The following is a 14,837-nucleotide window of genomic DNA, read 5'->3' on the forward strand; positions in this document are numbered from 1 at the left end:
TCTCTGTCACACACACACACACACACACCCTACTTATTATTAGACCTTTTTCCCAACCTATAAAAACAAGCTAAAGATGCAGTGTCCTACAACTTCTAAACATTCTAGTCAATGTTTCCCGTAAACAAGGATATTTTCCTATATAATTAGCACTCAAACCTCCAAATCAGGAAGTCAACATTGATACAACACTACAATCCAACAATCCAATCCATAGGCATGATTCACGTTTCAACTGTTCCAACAAGGTCTCTTTTTCCTTTCTTGTCCAGGATGCCCTTCAGGAATGCATTACATTTAGTTGTCATGTCTCTTCATATTTCTTCAATCTGGAACAGTTCCTCTTACTGTTTTCCATATTCTTGACAGTTTTTAAGAGGCTTTACATCCTGTAGAATGACCCTCAACTTAGCTCTATCTGGTGTGTCTGCATGATCGATTCAAACCATGTAATCTTTGTAGAAATGATGTGCACATCAAGAGCTACATAATGTAGACCCATATCACTACAGTTAATACTAAACTTGATTATTGAGCAGATGATCAAATATACAAATAGGAGCAATATTTGGATTTGCCAGGTTTCTTCACTTAAAATTCTGCATTTTCCCATTTGTCAATTTTGGCTTTTGTTGCCATTGCTTTTGGTGTTTTAGACGTGAAGTCCTTGCCCATGCCTATGTCCTGAATGGTAATGCCTAGGTTTTTCTTCTAGGGTTTTTATGGTTTTAGGTCTAACGTTTAAGTCTTTAATCCATCTTGAATTAATTTTTGTATAAGGTGTAAGGAAAGGATCCAGTTTCAGCTTTCTACATGTGGCTAGCCAGTTTTCCCAGCACCATTTATTAAATAGGGAATCCTTTCCCCATTGCTTGTTTTTGTCAGGTTTGTCAAAGATCAGATGGCTGTAGATGTGTGGTGTTATTTCTGAGGCCTCTGTTCTGTTCTATTGGTCTATCTCTCTGTTTTGGTACCAGTACCATGCTGTTTTGGTTACTGTAGCCTTGTAGTCCAGTTTGAAGTCAGGTAGTGTGATGCCTCCAGCTTTGTTCTTTTTGCTTAGGATTGTCCTGGCTATACGAGCTCTTTTTTGGTTCCCTATGATATTTAAAGTAGTTTTTTCCAATGCTGTGAAGAAAGTCTTTGGTAGCTTCATTGGGATAGCATTGAGTCCATAAATTACCTTGGGCAGTATGGCCATTTTCACAATAATGATTCTTCCTACCCATGAGCATGGAATGTTCTTCCATTTGTTTGTGTGTCCTCTCTTATTTCCTTGAGCAGTGGTTTGTAGTTCTCCTTGAAGAGGTCCTTCACATCCCTTGTAAATTGTATTCGTAGGTATTTTATTCTCTTTGCAGCAACTGTGAATGGGAGTTCACTCATGATTTGGCTGTTTGTCTATTATTGGTGTATAGGAATGCTTGTGATTTTTGCACATTGATTTTGTATCCTGAGACTTTGCTTAAGTTGCTTATCAGCTTAAGGAGATTTTGGGCTGAGACAATGGGGTTTTCTAAATATATAATCATGTCATCTGCAAACAGAGACAATTTGACTTCCTCTTTTCCTAATTGAATACCTTTATTTCTTTCTCTTGCCTGATTGCCCTGGCCAGAACTTCCAGTATTATTTTAACAGGAGTGGTGAGAGAGAGCATCCTTGTCTTGTGCCGGTTTTCAAAGGGAATGCTTCCAGTTTTTGCCCATTCGGTATGATATTGTCTGTGGGTTTGTCATAAATAGCTCTTATTATTTTGAGATATGTTCCATCAATACCTAGTTTATTAAGAGTTTTTAGCATGAAAGACTGTTGAATTTTGTCAAAGGCCTTTTCTGCATCTTTTGAGATATTCATGTGGTTTTGGTCATTGGTTCTGTTTATGTGATGGTTTACGTTTATTGATTTGCATATGTTGAACCAGCCTTGCATTCCAGGGATGAAGCCAACTTGATCATGGTGGATAAGCTTTTTGATATGCTCCTGGATTTAGTTTGCCAGTATTTTATTGAGGATTTTTGTATCAATGTTCATCAGGGATATTGGCCTAAAATTCTCTTTTTTGTTGTGTCTCTACCAGGCTTTGGTATCAGGATGATGCTGCCCTCATAAAATGAGTTAGGGAGTGTTGTGGGAAGTCAGGACCCCAAACAGAGGGACCGGCTGGAGCCACGGCAGAGGAACATAAATTGTGAAGATTTCATTTTAATATGGACATCTATCAGTTCCCCAAATTAATATTTTTATAATTTCTTACACCTGTCTTTACTGCAATCTCTGAACATAAATTATGAAGGTTTCATGGACATTTATCAGTTTCCAAAATTAATAATTTTATAATTTCTTATCCCTGTCTTTAATCTCTTAATCCTGTTATCTTTGTAAGCTGAGAATGTACATCACCTCAGGACCACTACTGTGTTAAACTGTACAAATTGATCGTAAAACATGTGTGTTTGAACAATATGAAATCAGTGCACCTTGAAAAAGAACAGAATAACAGCAATTTTAGGGAACAAGGGAAGACAATCATAAGGTCTGACTGCCTGCAGGGTCTGGCAGAATAGAGCCATATTTTTCTTCTTGCAGAGAGCCTGTAAACAGATGTGCAAGTAGGGAAGATATTGCTGAATTCTTTTCCTAGCAAGGAATGTTGATAATTAAGACCCTGGGAAAGGCATGCATTCTTGTGGGGAGGTCTATAAATGGCTGCTCTGGCAGTGTCTGTGTTATGCGGTTGACATAAGGACTGAAAGATGCCCTGGTTTCCTGCAGTACCCTCAGGCTTATTAGGGTGGGGAAGAAACCCCACCCTGGTAAATTTGAGGTCTGACCGGTTCTCTGCTCTGAAACCCTGTTTTCTGTTGTTTAAGATGTTTATCAAGACAGTACTTGCACAGCTGAACATAGACCCTTATCAGGAGTTTTTGACTTTGCCCTTTGCCTTGTGATCTTGCTTTGCCCTTTGCCTTGTGATCTTTATTGGCCTCAGAAGCATGTGATCTTTGTGACCTACTCCCTGTTCATACACCCCCTCCGCTTTTGAAATCCTTAATAAAAACTTGCTGGTTTTGTGGCTCAGGTGGGCATCACACACCTACCAATATGTGATGTCACCCCCGGTGTCCCAGCTGTAAAATTCCTCTCTTTGTACTCTTTCTATTTATTTCTCAGAACGACTGACACTTAGGGAAAATAGAAAGAACCTACGTTGAAATATTGGGGGTGGGTTCCCCTGATAAGGGAGGATTCCAGAAGGACACTATTTTATACTGCTTTGGATCTCTTCGTATTGCCTGAGTAGGTTCTCCACAAATATTATTTAAAATTTAACAATTTGCTATTACTCTATTGAGAATGAGTTTCTTTGTTTGTTTGTTTTCTATTTAGATACAGGGTCTCATTCTGTCATCCAAGTTGGAGTGCAGTGGCATGATCACAGCTCACTGTGACCTTGAATTGTGGACCCAAGCAATCCTCCTGCTTCAGCCTCCTGAGTAGCTAGGACTACAGGCATGCATGAACACACCTGGCTAATTATTCTATTTTTTTTGTAGAGATGAGGATTTTGCTATGTTGCCCAGGCTGGTCTAGAACTCCTAGCCTCAAACAGTCCTCCTGCCTTGGCCTCCCAAAACGCTAGGATCACAGGCATGAGCTACTGCACCTGGCTGAGTATTGTTGTTGTTGTTTTAAACATTTTATTTGGTCATTTTGGAAACTTAATGTCTACTACATTTATCATTATAGTTTGAAAATCTTTACATCTTTTATATAGAAAACATCATCTTTTTAAAATAGAAGGTTTAAAATATTTCAACTTAAGAATATATTAAAGCTAACCCATATTATTAAAATGAAAATGATAAAAATATCTATGTGAACATGGCCTGCATTTTACCCAAATGTAATCTAACACTTTTTTTCTTTCTCTGTAGGAGGCGACTAATACTAATGGAGTTCTAGTTATATGCTAGGCACTGTGGAGGCCTCTTTATTTTATTGATTCCTTATCATACTCTTTTTGGAGGTATGCTAGAAGAGTCTTTGACAATTCTACCTCTCAGACTATAGGGCTTTCTTTACCATTTGCCTTGTGATATTCCTTGGCTGCTATAAGAACACGGCACTAGAAGGCTTGCTTTTCTATTTTTCTTAATGTATACTTTACAGATTTTATCAAGTGGAGGAAACGAAATCATGAGCTATTTTCTGATCTTTGTATCTTCCACTATGGTCATGATAATTTTGACTTGCTTGTCACCAGTAATATTTTGATTAAAAACTAAGGGAGCCTTCCTCTTATTGCCCCAAATTGGCTGGATCTCATCATTGTCAATCATCTCAGTTTAAAAGAAGGTGGGCAGACCTGCCTGAGGGGAAGTAGCAACCAAGTCCTATTTGTAGAAATTGTTTGTAAACAAACACTATTTTTGTCTGCCTTCCTAGAATGGGGGGCAGGGTATTTATGACTCAGTATATAAAACATTTTGAGGGAGGAAACTTCAGCCATTGGTAACTAAAAATTCAATGTATGTATTTTTTGTGCTTATTAATGCTATCTTGAATGGAAATGAAAAAACTTTATTGAAAAAATAACCTCATAGATATGTCTCTTAAAGTTCTTAACTTTTCACTCACTGTTTTGTAAAAACTAATAATAATTTAGGACTTGACAAAAGCAGAATGAAATCTCCCCAGACTTTAGCCAAAATTTCCCCACGAACAGAGATTCTTAAATATCTCCTTTTCACACATGAGAAACCTGATGTTCAGGAGAGTTAAGTTACTTGCCCAATGTCTAAGGTTAGAAATGGAAGTTGTGTCTGTTTCTTTCTACTAAGGCTTAGCTGCCACATCTATTCATTTAAATGCTCAAAAAGCTTGATGTTCATATAAACTTCAGAATTATTATATACATTTCACTTTCTCTCCGAGTTTCACTTATAATTTAGCAGGTTGTACTGAAGAGCATAGAAGACTAAACAAGTAAAATGTGTGTTCCTAGGAATCATAGCCAGTGCCTACTTATCTTTTACTTTTTATGACTATTATAAGTTCATAGACATAGAGAATCTAATACACATGTAACTACACCTCTATTAATTATCACAGTGGGATTGAAAGTAGTGAAATAAAGACTAAAGCTTATTTTTTTTCCTATGAAGAAAGCATGTGCATTGCTTGCTGTGTTCCACATGGCCAAGTACACCTGAAAAACAAGTATTTGAAAACAGGAAAACACAGTAATAATTCCTGACACTGCCATCTACTGTGTGTTGGACCAATTTCTCTGTTATTAGGAAAACCAAGGACTTGGCTGGAAACCATCCCATGTGTTGAAGGGCTTGAAGAATTGAACATCTCCATTAGTAAGAATCAGTTTCAATGGAAATCAGGGACTGGTTGGACCATAAAGAATTGTTGGCATGAGAAAAATGTTTAAGTAGTTTGAACATTTGCCTGTTTCATGCAAAATGTCCATGTGTGTGGGTTTCTTTATCTTATGGAATTAGAAATGAGTGAAAAGAAAATTATACTGTGAATGGAAAAAATGTGAAAACAAAAAAGGAAACATTTTCAATATTTGCTGGGTTAAAAGTAAAAAACTCACACATTATGGAATCTAACTTACTATATGTCATTGGTGCACAATAGCTAGAATTTAGTATTAAAACTAGTCCATGAAAAAAGCAATTTACCAATAATATGAGGAAAAAGTAAACTGAGAGGAGATTTTATGATTTAGGAGAGGTTATATGTATAGTTGTAAATCATGTTATAACAGGAAAGATAGCTATAACATAAATGAGCAAATAAGCAAGACTTGAGTATATGAGAAAAGTAACTGGACATATTGCCTATCTTGCAAAATGTGTGAACCAGAATTCTTGGTATAATATTTTAATGAGTACTCTGGATTCTAAAGTATTCTAACCAAATTGTTATTTTATAGAATATCAAGGTATATCTTTGGTTAACTTTGTGTTAGAATTCTATGTGGATGTCACCCATTTTCTGGCACCTTTAATGAAATCTTCTAGACTTTCTTTCTGTAAAATCTCATTACTCTGACTATTCCAATATCTATGTACATATGTATGTATGTATGTATGTATATCTATCTATCTATCTATCTATCTATCTATCTATCTATCTAATCTTCTATCTATACATCCATTCATCTATCTTCATCTGCCCTCTATATAATCTATTTATATACATCCACACACCCACACAAATTTTGGGTTAATCTATCTTTCAAACTTTCACTGTCTGAGCCTTTAAGCATCAAAACTGTGGCTTGCCCTATTGTTAAATTCACTAGCCCTTATGTTACTTGTCATATTATTTATTTCCATTTCTAAAAGCTATTCCTTTGGGAGTTATAAAGGTACTCATCTTGGTTAATTTTTGAGTACTCTGCCTTTCACTAAGGAACTATTCTATGAAAACCATCATAATCAGTTTTTATTATTGCTATTAAGTTTAAATATTTAACCGATTTTTTTTTTTTTTTTTTGCTCTGCACTATATGATGGATGCTAGATACTCAACAGACATGGTCACTGCCCTCAGTTCTATGAAAGACAATCAGGAAAGTCTTCCCTAAATTAGCAAGGTGAAGTGTTAGCACCTGGTATGGAGGGGAAGATGAAAGCATTCTAGGCAGAGGGAAGCAACACAAAATCTCTACTCCGGGAAATAGTGTGGCATATTCTAGGAATTAAGAAACACAATTTCTTAAAGATCAAGATTGATCCCTAATGTCACTATGAGAGACTGATTTATGTAAGCCAGATACAAAACTTCATCTCATTATTTCATAATCACACTCTTAAGACATGATTAAACATTTTTTCCCATAAACTACTATTATTCTAACCCTCAAATGTCTTCCATTTATTAACAATTTTGACTTTTGGACAGTTAAACCTAAGTAGAATATCAAGGAATATAGGAATAAAATGTTTGCATTAATATATTTGATAAAGTGATCTAGAAATATTAATTTTTTTCTTACACATATGAATATGATATTACAATAAAACATCCAAATAATGCAAAGGTGGATATAGCACAATTGGTGATTGACTCCTGTACTCTTTTTATCCCAGCCTCTGTTTCTAAAATAGGGAAGAGAGAGCTAAAGCTTCATCTTCTGGGTGGTGGGTGAGGCAGGATAGAGAAATAGTAGATAGTCCAGTTTCAGGAAGCTAGGATATGGCAGGTAGGTCCTTATGTCCCTTTATTTTCCTGGCTTAATCTCTCCAACTTCCTTAACTGGGAGTTTCCTGGATTCCCTAATGCTATTCTGGAAGTCCCAGCCAGGTATTAAAGAGAAGATAGCTCAGATCTAGAAATACCATTATCCCTTAGCCACAGCCCAGCTTGGGAGCACCCAGAGATTGCTGAGCTCTTTTAGAGGCACTACCATAAGTTGCCCCAGTAGTTAGGACACTGTTGCTTCTTACTGTTACTACTTGACTTGGGGCCATTTCTCCTCTCTAATTTCCCTCTGAAGCTGATGGCCTTGTGATATTTCTGACAGTTTTGAGTGAGATGGAAAATACAGATAGGAGAGGCTCACAGAGATGAAGTCTTGATCTGGAACTGAGTTATGAACTTAAGCTCACTTGACTTAACTGCATTTAGCACAAAACATTTAGAACATCTACACAAAATAGAGAGTTTAGAGTTAATAAATTAAAGCAATACTAAAAGCTGTATTTTTTGTACTACTGAATTTTAAGTACTAGTCTATCTGTGAAGTATAATGTCAAATATACTAGAAAAAGAGGACAGTGGATTTGAATTTTATTATATGTACTTTTTTACTTCTCAAAAAGAAAACTGACTTTGAAGTTCCTAATTTTAGTTATATTTGTGGACAGCAAAATGATTTGAAATTCTGCCTCACCTTGTTCACAGTAGATTCCAGTGGTTCCTAGAGGACAGAAACAGGTGTATCCATGAGGTAATGAAATGCAGGTTGCTCCTCTGCTACAGTGGTGTGGAGGGTCATGTTCAGGATCACAGGTAGAAACTGTCTCTGTGCAGAGTGATCCTTTCCACCCAGTGGTACAATTGCAGCTGTGGGTTGAGAGAAAGCCGCATGATTTGAGCACTTGTGTAGAGATGGATACATACTATGTATTGCCTTGATGCTAACTTGTCAATTTTAACTGAAGTTCCAAGAGATCAAAATGAATTGTGATTCAAACTCTAAATTGTCAAAGGAAAGAGTTAATAACTGGTTATAGGATTACTGGACTCCACACCAAAGACTTTAAACGATTCAGAGTGTAAAAATTGAAAGAGAATTTTTTGAGAATTGTTTCTTCAGACAAAATTGCATTGTAAGTCTCTCTCCCAACTCCCACACCACCACCTAAAGAAAAAGCTGTGCATGGTGTTGCTGTCTCCTAACTTCAAGCCTAGTGAAAAGAGATTCAGCAGGACCACTTGGAGAGCTTGGTGTGTTTTTCCCTGGCATTGGCAAACTCACAGGCTCAGCTCCTGGGGTTGCCAAAAGAGCTGCAAACATACTGGAGACAAGTCAAATGTGAGTGAATCCCAGGAAAGAGATGTTCATAGTCAGGAACAATAGCTTGAGGACATATAAAAATGAATCTTGACCAAGAGGTGTCCCTCTAGCTAAAGATACAGTGGCAGTAAGTGGTTTCTGGCTAGAGCAGAAGCTGAGGGGTAATGGGGAATACTCAGCTGAAAGAGACACCTTGTCTGGGTTTAGAGAGTGATATTGGGAGGAGCCCAGCAGAAAACTTTCTGATAGACCCATCAAAGGCAGAGTTGTCAGATAAAACGCAGAGCATCTAGTTAAATTTAAACATAAGTTAAATAATAAATAACTTTTCTTAGTAGAAGTATGTCCTGATATGGTTTGGCTGTGTCCCCACCCAAATCTCATCTTGAATTGTAGTTGGCATAATCCCCATGTGTTGTGGGAGGGACCAGGTGGAGAAAATTGACTCATGGGGGAGGTTTCCCCCATCCTGTTCTCATGGTAATGAGTTAGTTCTCATGAGATCTGATGGTTTTATAAGGGGCTTCCTTCTTCAATGGGCGCTCATTCTTCTCCTTCCTGCCACCATGTTAGGAAGGACATGTTTGCTTCCCCTTCCACCATGATGTAAGTTTTCTGAGGCCTCCCCAGCCATGCTGAACTGTGAGTCAATTAAACCTCTTTCCTTTATAAATTACCCAGTTTCAAGTATGTCTTTATTAGCAGCCTGAGAATGGACTAATACATGTCCCATGCAATATTTGAACTTTAAATAAATAGTATTTGAGATTTTATTGTTATATCTTGATATATATATATATATATATTTGATAAACTGTTGTTTGTCAGGGCACCGTGTGTTTATTTTGCCCCCTCCGGCCTCCCTCCCTCCCTCACTTCCTGCCTGCCTTTCTCCCTTTCTTCCTTCCCTTTCTCTCCCCACCATCCCCCTTTCTTTCTTCTGAAAACACTACACTAAAGAGTACATGAGAGAAAGGGTTAACTTAAAATTCCTGTCAGAGCCAGAGAGCAATAAACCACCGTGCCAGTCTAAAAACCGCATTCTAGAATGGGTATGAGGTATAGGGGTCAGAATCTGTTAAGCTGGAGGACAGCAGCTGATCACACCTTCCCAGACCTTTTATTTATGTCATAGACTTTTATATGCTTGTTACACCTAAATTAATAGTTGTGCAAAAAAAGGAAAATTGTATAGGGTTCTCTAAAATGGAGACAAACAAAATACAGAATTAATCTGCTACAAAATTGCATATTTTGAAGATTATTTTTGAAGATCACAAAGAGTATAGAATGTACAAAGACCTCATACACAAAAAAGGAAATCAGTAACTAATTTCACAAAAGAAATAAAACTATAGTAAAAATTCTTATTAAAGAATTTTTAAACATGATGCTGTCATTACTTTTTAAAGTGACGATTGCGCCATCTAGTGGTTCATTTTATATCTACTTGAAAAAAGCTTAAAATTATTCTCACTGCCTTATAGACAGAGCTCACAATGGTAAAATATTTTATTTAATTCACTTACACTTTATTGTATATATTTAAGGTATATAACATAGTGTTATGGGAATAAAACACTTGCTTGGATATTAAAGTAGATAAATCACATTAAGCATAATTTAATATAGATGCCAAAATCTTATTTGAAAAAATAACAAATCAGAGCCTCATATAGTTTGTCTCAGAATTTTTAGGTCTGAAACAATTAGCTATATGTTTAATATATAATTAGTTATATAATTCTAATGAGAATGATTTTGTGCAAGGTCAGATTTTTCTTTTTGTTCCTTGGTTTCTATAGCACCCTGTGAAATAGAGATAATAAAAAAATTTCAAGCCTTCATTAGTTATTCTCTACTTTGGGTGATATTTTTCTAACCCTTGATGTTAATTCATTAATATTTCTTCCCTTAACCACATATACTACTCTGCCCTGAGGAGGAGTAGATTTTGTAGAAGTATGTGTGTGAGGTGAGGTGTCTATATAATGGGCAATGTAAAAACAAAACAAAGAGAGGTAGGTATCTATTTAAAGAATGTTTATTATTTTCTACAGGCTAGCTGTCTGTGCTTATCTTAGGATTGAGCATAGTATTGTGCTTGATACTGAGATTCTACAACACAGGAGGCTCCATTTTTGACCTCATGGACTTCTGTATTTTGGAGAAATCAGATTAGTAAGGAGACAATTTTAATAAAATGGGACAAGTTCTAAAATGGGTATTATGGTATCCTGTGGATGGGCATCTAAGTAATTTTAGTGAATTACTTAGGGAAGGCTAAGGGAAGTCTTAGGAAAGGCCGCCAGAGTGAGAGTTGCCCGTATAAATGTATGCACTGAAAGGAGGTGTCAAAGGACTTTGAACAGCAGGCTCAGGCAGTTCAACTTTTTTTTTTTTTAAACTATTTATTAACTTTTGTGGGTACATAGTAGGTGTACATATTTCTGGGGTACATGACATGTTTTGGTATAGGCAGGCAATGTGTGATGATCACATCATGGAAAATAGGGTATCCATACCCTCAAGCATTTATCCTTTGTGTTACAAACAATCCAATTATACTTTCTTAGTTATTTTAAAATGTACAATTAAATTATTACTGAGTATAGTCACCCTGTTGTGCTATCCAATACTAGTCCTTGCTCATTCATTCTCACTACTTTTTTTGTACCCATTAACCATCCCCACCTCCCTGTTACCTACCACCGTTCTCAGCCTCTAGTGACCATCCTTCTACTCTCTATCTCCATGAGTTCAACTGTTTTGATTTTTAGAACCCACAAATAAGTGAGAATATGTGATGTTTGCCTTTCTGTGCCTGGCTTCAGTTCAACTTTTAAGTGACATGACAGGTGTATAGAAAATGACACAAATGAGGAGGCACATTTTAAGAATATTGATCTGTTATGTGTAGGATGACTGCATAGTGTAACAGTAAGCTCTCTGGTGACGTAATTTTAATCTTAGTGAGATCTTAGCATATTTTTTTTGCTACTAGAAAAGGGGCCAGCAACCTTTTTCTGTAAAGGGCAAGGCAGTTTACAGTTTTGCTTTGTGGGCCTTATAGACACTGTTGCAATAACTGAACTCTGCCATTGTTGAAAGCAGCCACAGAAAACACACAAATGGGTGTGGCTGTATTCCAATGAATTTTAGTTACACAAATAGGTGGTAGGCCAGATTTGGCCCATCTGCCATAGTTTTCTGACCCCGGCACTCTAGACCATTAATTCCGTAAGAGCAGAGATAGGGTCTGTTTTGTTTTTTATTATTGTCTCAAGGCCCCAAACAGTTCTTGGTTTATTGTAAGTTTTCATTGACTATTCAGGGAATAAACACACAAATGAATAAATGTAATAGGTCATGGCTGGGATAAGAAAGCAGATGGAGGCAAAAGTCCTGAATAGGAAAATTGCTGTGGGGATGCAGAGGTTGAAGTAGATGTGAGAGGCATTTTCAAGGCTTTGGTAAGTGTGTTAGTATGAAAGAGGAAAAATTATAGTAATGACAAACATTATTTGACACTTACCATGTGCCAGGCAGTCTTCTAACCTTTCTAGTTTCTCTATTATGTTATAAGAAGGGTACTATCATCATCCTCATTTTGCAGAGAAGGAATCTAAGGAACAGAGAGGTTAAGTCTGCTAATGAGTGAGGAAATCCACCTTTTAGTCACCATTTTATGTCTCTCAATCCTGTGGAAATGTTGGGAGCATGAAAGAGTATGGTGTTGTTAGTGAAATAGGGACAACTGGATAGCAATATAGTAAAGGGAAAACATAAAGAATCCACTTTTATAAGCTTTATTCCTGGGATGGAGGCTGGTTCAACATACACAAATTGATAAATGTGATTCACCACATAAATAGAATTAAAAGCAAAAACCATATCATGTCCTCAATAGATGCAGAAAAGACTTTGATAAAATTCAACTTTCTTTTGTGTTAAAAACCCTCAACAATTAGGCATTGAAGGAACATACTTCAAAATAATGAGAGCAGTCTATGACAAATCCACAGCCCAACATCATCCTGAACAGGTGAAAGACTGAACCATTCCCCTTGAGAACTGCAACAAGACAAGGATGCCCACTCTCACCACTCCTATTCAACACAGTAATGGAAGTGCTAGCCCGAGCAATCAGGCAAGAGAAAGAAGAAAAGATATCCAGATAGAAAGAGAGGAATTCAAGCTTTCTCTCCTTGCAGATGATATTATTCTATACTGAGAAAATCCCATGGCCTCTGCCAAAATGCTCCTAGAACTCATAAGTAACTTCAGTAAAATTTCAGAATATAAAATCGCTGTACAAAAATCAGTAGCATGCCTATACACCAATTACATCCAAGCTGAGAACCAAAGCAAGAATGAAATCCCATTTACAGTAGCCACAAAAAGAATAAAGTACCTAGGAATACGGAACCAAGGAGGTGAAAGATCTTTACAATGAGAATTACAAAACACTGATAAAGGAAATCAGAGATAACACAAACAAATGAAAAAAGATTTCCTGCTCATGGAAAGGAAGAATCAATATGGTTAAAATGGCTATACTGACAAAAACAATTTACAGATTCAATGTTATTCCTATCAAACTACCAACATAATTTTTCACAGAATTAAAAAAATTATTCTAAAATTCATATGGAAACAAAAAAGAGGCTAAATAGCTGAAATGATCCTAAGCAAAAAGAACAAGGCCAGAGACATCACACTCCCTAACTTCAAACTATACTACAAGCCTACAGTAACCAAAATAGCATGGCACTGGTGCAGAAACAGACACACAGACCAATGGAACTGGACAGAGAACATAGAAATAAAGTCATACACCTAAAAGCACCTGATCTTCAACAAAGTCAATGATAACAAGCACTGGGGAAAGGGCTTCCTATTCGATAAATGGTGCTGGGATAACTGGCTAGCCATATGCAGAAGATTGAAACTGGACCCCTTCCCTTCATTATATATGTTATGAAAATTAACTCAATATGGACTAAAGACTTAAAGGTAAGATCTAAACCTATAAAAACCCTAGAAGAAAACCTAGGAAATACGATTCTGGACATCAGGCTTGGTAAAGAATTTACGACTAAGTCCCCAGAAGCAATTTCCATAAAAACAAAAATTGACAAGTGGGACCTAATTAAACCAAAGAGCTTCTGCACAGCAAAATAAACTATCAACAGAGTAAACAGACAACCTACAAAATGGGAGAAAATATTCACACACTACACAACAAAAAAGGTCTAATGTCCAGAATCTATAAGGAACTTAAACAATTCAACAAGCAGAAAACAGACAACCCCATTAAAAAAATGGGCAAATGACATGAACAGACACTTCTCAAAAGAAGACATACATGAAATCAACAAATAGATTAAGTAATGCTCAACATCACTAATCGTTAGAGAAATGCAAACCAAAACCACAATGAGAAACCAACTCACACCAATCAGAATGGCTATTATAAAATGTAAAAAAAATGACAGCCATTGGTGAGGTTGCAATGAAAAGGGCACACTTACACATTGCTAGTGGGAATGTAAATTACTTCAGCCATTGTGGAAAGCAGTGTGGAGATTTCTTAAAGAACTTAGAACGACCATTCAACCCAGCAATACCATTACTGGCTATATACCCAAAGGAATATAAATCATTCTATCAAAAAGACATATGCATTTGTATGTTAACCGCAGCACTATGCACAATAGCAAAGACATGGAATCAACCTAGATGCCCATCAACAGGGTACTGGATAAAGAGAATGTGATACATATATACCATGGAATACTACACAGCCATTGAAAAAATGAAATCATGTCCTTTGAAGAAACATGAATGCAGCTGGAGGCCATTATCTTAAGCAAACTAACATAGGAACAGAAAACCAAATACTGCATATTCTCATTTATAAGTAGGAGCTGAACAATGAGTACATATGGGCACAAACAAATGGGAACGATAGGCACTGGGGACTACTTGATGTAGGAAGGTGGGAGGGAACGTGGGGTGAAAAACTACCTATTGGGTACTATGCTCACTATCTGGGTGATGGAATTATTTGTACACCAAACCTCGGCAACACACACTTATGTAACAAACCTGCACATGGACACCCTGAACCTAAAATAAAAGTTGAAAAAAAACCCACTTTTAGCTAGACTGCATTGAAGGTAAGAGTAGGTGATAAAATAGCTTTTTTTTTTTCTATAAGCATCTAGGGACATGGCTCATAAATTTGATGATAGTTCAGGACATAAGGCAGATTTAATTAAGTAGA

At 36.6% G+C, this 14,837-nt stretch overlaps 1 protein-coding gene across 1 annotated transcript in view; it reads right to left on the reverse strand.

Moving 5' to 3' along the window:
- Positions 1 to 14,837, reverse strand: part of LOC100974207 (eyes shut homolog) — a 1,877,183-nt gene that overhangs the window by 17,980 nt on the left and 1,844,366 nt on the right. The window contains exon 40 of the mRNA XM_063605324.1: positions 7,922 to 8,094. Coding sequence (XP_063461394.1) covers positions 7,922 to 8,094 — 173 coding nt within the window. The remainder of the gene's footprint in view (positions 1 to 7,921; positions 8,095 to 14,837) is intronic.

Source organism: Pan paniscus, chromosome 5 (genome assembly GCF_029289425.2).
Source record: "Pan paniscus chromosome 5, NHGRI_mPanPan1-v2.0_pri, whole genome shotgun sequence".
Taxonomy (NCBI): Eukaryota; Metazoa; Chordata; class Mammalia; order Primates; family Hominidae; genus Pan; species Pan paniscus.